This window comes from Chroicocephalus ridibundus, chromosome 18 (assembly GCF_963924245.1).
Source record: "Chroicocephalus ridibundus chromosome 18, bChrRid1.1, whole genome shotgun sequence".
Classification (NCBI taxonomy): Eukaryota; Metazoa; Chordata; class Aves; order Charadriiformes; family Laridae; genus Chroicocephalus; species Chroicocephalus ridibundus.
The window spans coordinates 9,279,845-9,287,309 of NC_086301.1; the positions used below are offsets into that span (position 1 = coordinate 9,279,845).

Here is a 7,465-nt window from a genome sequence, read left to right on the forward strand (position 1 = left end):
CCCTTTAGGTGCTCATTGAAATCTCCCTCTTTAAAGTCCTGAAACCTCTCCAACCGGCTGTAAGAGACTTGAAGACTTGAAGAATCTTATGGGGAACGGCATGGCTCATCAGAGCTTTTTGCATTTTAACGACCCTGTGATGTATTTGGTGCTGACTCCCATGGACCTCAGTTACCATGAGGAGAGTGATGAAACCACTTGAGAAGTTAAAGTCAGAAGTTAAAGTCAGATGGCTCTGATGCTGAGTCAACCTCGGATGTCTTCTATCAAGGAAAAGTCCATTTTAATGTCACCAGAAGCACCCACAAAAACCATACACCGGCTCCTTGCCTAAAAGTTACAGAGGCAGTGGGGAAATCACAGGCCATGTTCCTGCTCCTGCCCTACCAGGTACGCGGGCAGCAGTGACTTCACCAGCACCTACACAACCCATGGGCCTCTTGCTGGCCTGTCAGCTGAACGGTCACAGGTGACCTTGCAAACACCTACACAAGATGGGTGCCCAGTCCTGGCCTCCCAGATTCTCAGGCACCTGGGACCTCAAAACACCCAACACAAGACATGTTTCTCCTGGGCTCCTCAGGCACCAGTGACATCGCAAAGACATCCACAAGCCAGGTGACAGACAGCTCCTGGCCTGTCATCTGCGCAGGGACCAGTGACCTCACAAGCACCTACATGAGCTGTGCACCTGGTCCTGCCTTATCAGCTACTCAGCCAAGAGTGACATCACAAGTACAAACCTGAGCCACGTGTCTCCTATCAGCTACAGCAGCACCAGTGACCTCCCCAGCCCCTACAGGAGCCCTGGCCTTGCTCCTGGTCTATCCGCTACTCAGGCACCAGAGACCTGACCACCCCGTCTCCCCATGCTTGCTGTCTGCTCACCTCTGAGATACGACTCCTCACAAGCTCCTACACACACCAGAAGCCTCCTCTCGGCCTGTTGGCTACTCAGGCAGCAGCTCCTCACAAGCACATACCAACCTATTCGCTGCGTGCTCGTCTTTTGGGGGGACCCAAGCCAGTACTGACCCCCCTCTCCGTCACTTGCTCGCCCCTCCTAGAAGGGGGCCGTAGCCCCTGGGCACGTTCCAGCGTGTCCGTGCCCCACCACCTTTCGGGCACCCCTCCGCCCTCTTGAATTCCCCCCAGCCCACCCTGTCAGGGCTTGTTCTGCAGCCTGGTAAAGTGGGGGACCCCCACCCGGCCTTTTCCTTCTGCTTCCGTTCACATTTAAACTGTAATTCTTCACTACACTAAATCTTATTGAAGGGGGATTTACTAAATTCAAAACTATAGCTCCAATTCAAATTTATAGTTATTTAAACTTTGGAAACAAAAATTATTAATTTAATTTCTATATGTTTATTAATGTTTACCATTGTAGAAATCTATACACATACACATAAGTATATATATAAAAATAGTGTGTGTAGTATTAAAAAAAATAAATTCATTAGTAGAATGATACACTTCCTTTCATAGATATATACAATATATGATTATATTGTCTAGAAATATTCTATTTTTATATCCAAACGAGGCAGGCAGCCCATCCCAGGGGCTGCCTGAGAACACGTGGGTGTGACGGTGTCAAGAACTGGCCGTTAGCCAATCACGGAGCTGTGTGATCTTTAACCAAACGGCAGCTCCCTGCCAGGGAATGGCGGCATCTCGGCAGAAAATGGTGGACAAACCAAACTGGCGCCCCCGTGCATGGAGGGGAAGGGCCTTCCGGGTCCCATGCACCTCCGGGTCTATCCAGGCAGGGTGGCCGGTGCTGGCAGCCAATCAGAAGAGAGCAGAGGCCCGGTAGAGGAGAGGGGGCGGGACTTCCGCCGGAAGCTGGTGGGCGGGGCAGCTGTCAGGCCGAGTGGCCATCAAGAAGAAGGTGCAGGGCCCCAAACCTGAGGGCAAAGGCTCAGGGAGGCAGCGATGGGAGCCAAAGGTGGTCAGTCACGCTGAGGGATGGAGGCGTGTGAGAGGGGGAGTGTTTATTCCAGCAAGGTCATCTGAGCGGGGACCTTGTTCATGGGGAAACGGGGAGAAAAAAGGGAGAAAAACCAGAAGCAGAATGCACTGAGCCACAAACTTGAGCAAAGAACCATGGAGTCCATGACAAGAAAGAACTTTTGCCAGTCCCAGGAATTGGTGGGCCATCAAGAAAGTCCAGGTGGCAGCTCCAGGAAGATCAAGTGGCCGTTTGAAATGAGAACGTTGTGACTCAGAGGGAGCCTGGTCTGGGAGGGATGCGGGAATGAATAGAGCTGTGCAAACCCCTGAGGGACATGCAGCGGAAGGGGGAGCAGGGAGGAACCAAGAGGGAGGAGGCAGAAGACGGTATAAAAGAGGCCAGTTGCATGTCCGACTGGATTGACCGGGGGAAGGGGACGGAGTTTTAGGAAGAGAGAAGGGCCAGGGGCTGCTGGTATATTCAGAACCAACCCTGATCTAGTGGGAGATGTCCCTGCCCATGGCAGGGGGGTTGGAACTAGATGATCTTTAAGGTCCCTTCCAACCCTAACAATTCTATGATTCTGTGATTTCGGGTGTGTTCCTCTAAAGAAGTTGTCCTGGTCAATGGCCCAGCTGAAGTGCCTCTGTACCAATGCACGCAGCCTGGGGAACAAAGAGGAGGAGCTGAGCACCCTTGTGCAGCTGGAATCCTCATGGCTGGGGTTGGTTCCAGGCCACCCGACCAAGAGGAGCCTTTTGACGAAGCGTTCTTACTTCTCCTACAGGAAGCGCCACAGACACTCCGATCCTCCTGGGGGACTCCAGTCACCCTGACAGCTGCTGGAAGAGCATCCCAGCAAGCTGTAAGCAGTGCAGGAGACTCATGGAGTGTGTTGACGAAGGGACTGAGAGCAGCCCTGCAGAGAAGGGCTTGAGGATACTGGGGTTTGAGTAACTGAACATGAGCTGGCAATCATAGAACCATAGAATCATTTAGGTTGGAAAAGACCCTTGGGATCAACTCCACTCTACGAAATCCTCCCTTACACCATATCCCTTAACACTACATCTAAAGGAGTCTTAAACACATCCAGGGATGGTGACTCCACCACCTCCCTGGGCAGCCTATTCCAGTGTCTGACCACTTTTCTGAGAAGAATTTTTTCCTAACCCTCCCCTGCTGCAGCTTGAACCCATTCCCTCTTGTTCTATCGCTAATGACCTGTGAGAAGAGACCAGCACCAACCTCTCTACAATGGCCTTTCAAGTAGTTGTAGAGAGTGATGAGGTCTCCTCTCAGCCTCCTCTTCCTCAAACTAAACAGTCCCAGCTCCTTCACTCGCTCCTCATCAGATTTATTCTCCAGGCCCTTCACCAGCTTCGTTGCCCTCCTCTGCCCTCGCTCCAGCACCTCGAGATCTCTCTCGTATTGAGGTGCCCAGAACTGGACACAATACTCAAGGGGTGGCCTCCCCAGTGCTGAGTACAGGGGCACAATCACCTCCCTCCTTCTGCTGGTCACACTATTTCTAATACAAGCCAGGATGTCATTGGCCCTCTTGGCCACCTGGGCACACTGCTGGCTCATGTTCAGCCGCTTGTCAATCAGAACCCCCAGGTCGTTTTCTGCCAGGCAGCTCTCCAGCCACACTGCCCCAAGCCTGTAGCGATGCATGGGGTTGTTGTGGTCCAAATGCAGGACCAGAAAGCCAAGCACGTCCTGGGCTGCATGAAAAGAAGCGTGGCCAGCAGGTGGAGGGAGGGGATTGTCCTCCTCTACGCTGCTGTGGTGAGACCCCAGCTGGAGAACAGCGTCCAGCTCCGGGGTGCCAAGCACAAGACCAGTATAGACCTGTTAGCGTGCGTGTAGAGTAGGGCCACAAAAATGCTCTGAAAGCTGGAACACCTCTCATGGAGAAAAGCTGAGAGAGTTGGGGTTGTTTAGCACAGAGAAGAGAAGGCTCCAGGGAGACCTTATTGCAGGAATCCAATATAAAAAGGAGGCTTGTAGGACAGTCGAGGAGAGACTTTGTACCAAGGCCTGCAGTGACAGGACGAGGGCCAAGGGTTTTAAAGGGAGAGAGGGCGGGTTTAGATTGGAGATAAGGGAGAAATATATTGCGATAATGGTGGTGAGAGAAGGGAACAGGTTGCCCAGAAAAGCTGACGATGGCCCATCATTGGAAGTGTTTAAAGTCTGGTTGGACAATGCTTTGAGAAACCTGATGTAGTGAAAGATGTCCCTGTGTGTGGAGAGGGGATTGGACTAGATGACCTTTAAAGGTTCTTTGCAACCCGAACCATGCTGTGATTCTGTGATTCGATGTCTCTATGACCCACATACAAGGAAGCACTTGGCAGTGGTGGTTACCCAGGGGGTGTTACTCAAAACCTGAAGTGATCTCAAGAGACTGAGTTTCCCACAACAGGACACTCCTAGCAGTAGCTGCTGGCACTTGTGCTCCCTCAAATTCATCTCATCACCCACATGACATGTGCATTCAAGAGTCTGGAAAGCAAGAACAAACTTCTGATGCAGTCATTTTGTGTCCCTCCATGGAGGGACAGAGCAGCTCTCTGAGCGGAGGTGAGTGGCTGTTGCTGCAGCTGTGAGGGGCTGGTTGGTGACGATTACCCTGGGGCAGGTTCCCCGGGGTGTCCGTGGACCGTGGCACAGAGCAGGTCCTGCTCTGCTGGTCCTTCCCGTCTCTCCAGAAGGCCTGGCTGTGTGAGAACACTGCTGTGTGCACCCAGCCTTCACACTCACACAGCTGAGCTCTGCACTGGTGTTTTCCTCTCCCGAGCGCTTCCCAGCTCAGCCCAGGTAAAGCAAAAGCTGTGTGTGTAAGCAAAGCAAAATAAAGCATTCATTCGCTGCTTGATTTTCTGCTGCTGCCTTTATTTTGTTTCAAGTATAGAGGGAGTCTGGCTTCTCGTGTACATCAGGTCATTGGGAAGAAAGAACACTGAAATGCTCAAAAAGCGAGATTAGGAATAATATTATAACAAGCCTCAAATAAGAGGAAGAGAGAAAAAAGAGAAACAGTGAAAGAGAGAAAGAGAGGAAGAGATAAAGAAAGCAAGGAATATAGGAAGGAAAAAAAAGGAACAAGAAAGAAAGAAAGAAAGAAAGAAAGAAAGAAAGAAAGAAAGAAAGAAAGAAAGAAAGAAAGAAAGAAAGAGAGAAAGAAAGAGAGAAAGAAAGAGAGAAAGAGAGAAAGAGAGAAAGAGAGAAAGAGAGAAAGAGAGAAAGAGAGAAAGAAAGAAAGAAAGAAAGAAAGAAAGAAAGAAAGAAAGAAAGAAAGAAAGAAAGAGAAGAAAGAAAGTAGGACTGTAAAAAGGTTATGAACAGAAGGTTGTCCTGCTGTTTTCTGTGAATATTGCAGTATATTGCAATAGTTTTCTCAGGGCATCCCAGAGCTCCTGGTTCCTCATGCTGTAGATGAGGGGGTTCACTGCCGGAGGCACCACGGAGTACAGAAATGACACCACTAGGTCTAGATCTGGGGAGGAGATGGAGGAGGGCTTCAGGTAGGAAAACACACCAGTGCTGATAAACAGGGAGATAACGATCAGATGAGGGAGGCACGTGGAAAAGGCTTTGTGCCGTCCCTGCTCTGAGGGGATCCTCAGCACAGCCCTGAAGATCTGCACATAGGACACCACAATGAAAAGAAAACAGGCAAAAGAAAAAAAGTTACTAAAAGCAAGAAGCCCAACTTCCCTGAGGTAGTCTGCGTCTGAGCAGGAGAGCTTGAGGATCTGGGGGATTTCACAGAAGAACTGGTCTAGGGCATTGCCTTGGCAGAGGGGTATTGAAAATGTATTGGCCGTGTGCAGGAGAGCATTGAGAAAGCCACTGCCCCAGGCAGCTGCTGCCATGTGGACACAAGCTCTGCTGCCCAGGAGGGACCCATAGTGCAGGGGTTTGCAGATGGCAACGTAGCGGTCGTAGGCCATGACTGTCAGAAGATAATATTCTGATGATATCAAAAGCAGAAAGAGAAAGAGCTGGGCAGCACATCCCGAGTAGGAGATGGTCCTGGTGTTCCAGAGGGAATTGGCCATGGCTTTGGGCAGAGTGGTGGAGATGCAGCCCAGGTCGAGGAGGGCGAGGTTGAGGAGGAAGAAGTACATGGGGGTGTGGAGGCGGTGGTCACAGGCTACGGCAGTGATGATGAGGCCATTGCCCAGGAGGGCAGCCAGGTAGATGGCCAGGAAGAGCCAGAAGTGCAAGAGCTGCAGCTCCCGCGTGTCTGCGAATGCCAGCAGGAGGAAGTGGGTGATGGAGCTGCCGTTGGACATCGGATCCCTTTGTTCCCGAGGTACTGCCAAAGGAGGAAAGCACACTCACAAGTCAGGACAGCTCTGAGCAAATCTCTTCCCATTGCCTGCCCTTCCAAACCCAAGCCCCGAAAACACTCTTTGCCTGTGTCCTTCCTTCCGGGAGCTTTCTGCATTGCCCTTGTTGGAGCTCTCATTGTTGCTGGCCAAGTGTGCCGTGAGGAGCAGAGCTCTGCTTGTGGGCTCCCAAGGAGTCATCCCTGCTCCACAGCAGCGGGGACTTGGGAAAGGGGTTACAGCGTCTGACATTCACTAGTTACCTCATCTGTAATCCACTTGTAACGCAGAGGAGCTGCTCAGCATATTCCTGCAGGAAAACCTCAAGGAAGCTCCTGGTTGTCCTAAAGCTGCAGTGACATGAGCAGAGCCGGCTCACTCCTCAGCCTTGTCGGGGGGGAACGACCACGCAGCTTTTGACTCACTCCCCCCTGGCCCCCTGCAGAGGAACAGGGAGAAGAGGGAGAAAAAGGAATAAAAATCTCATGGGTTGAGATACAGACAGTTTGATAGACCAGTAACGGGAAAGAAAATGACAATCATTGTAAAAGAATATAGGAAACCAGGAGTGATGCAGTACAATTGCTTACCACCCGATGCCCATCCCGAGCAGCGAACACGGATTCCTGCCGCCCGGCCAACCCCCATTTCTATACTGAGCATGACGTCTGTGGTATGGAATATTCCTCGGCCCAGCTTGTCCTGCCTGTGCTCCCTCTCACTTTCTACGGGAAACCGAACAAGTCCTTGACTTAACATACACACTACTTAGCAACAACTCAACCAAAATGTCTCATCATCGTTAGTCTCATACTAAATCCAAACCACAGCAGCTTCTAGGAAGAAAATGAACTCTCTCCCAGCTGAAACCAGGACAACTCCCAGGTAGCGCTTGTCTTGAGGTGCTTCTGGAAAAGTCCCTGTGAAATGTCCACTGCCTCTGGTGGTGCAGCAGAGAATCTCTGATCTTGGGCATGTCCTCCTGCTCTACCCAGGAGAGAGATCCCATAGGTTTTGGGCTATGAGAGCTTTAGGAGATCCCTGCAGGAACTGCAGCGGCATTGCCCTGCACCCGGAGACTTACCGTGTCAAGGGCTGTGAAGGTTTCTCTCTCTGTGAGCTCTCAGAGTCCTCCCACTCCCAGCTGCCTTTAACCTCTCTCTGC

The 7,465-nt window shown here is 51.2% G+C and overlaps 1 protein-coding gene across 1 annotated transcript; it reads right to left on the minus strand.

Moving 5' to 3' along the window:
* Nucleotides 1–246: 246 nt before the first annotated feature.
* Nucleotides 247–5,880, minus strand: LOC134525072 (olfactory receptor 14J1-like; the record flags this gene model as incomplete). The annotated part of the gene is made up of 2 exons (XM_063355524.1): nt 247–330; nt 5,419–5,880. Coding segments are annotated over 2 exons (546 nt in total), but the record flags the coding sequence as incomplete, so codon positions are not given.
* Between the last annotated feature and the right edge of the window lie 1,585 nt (nt 5,881–7,465).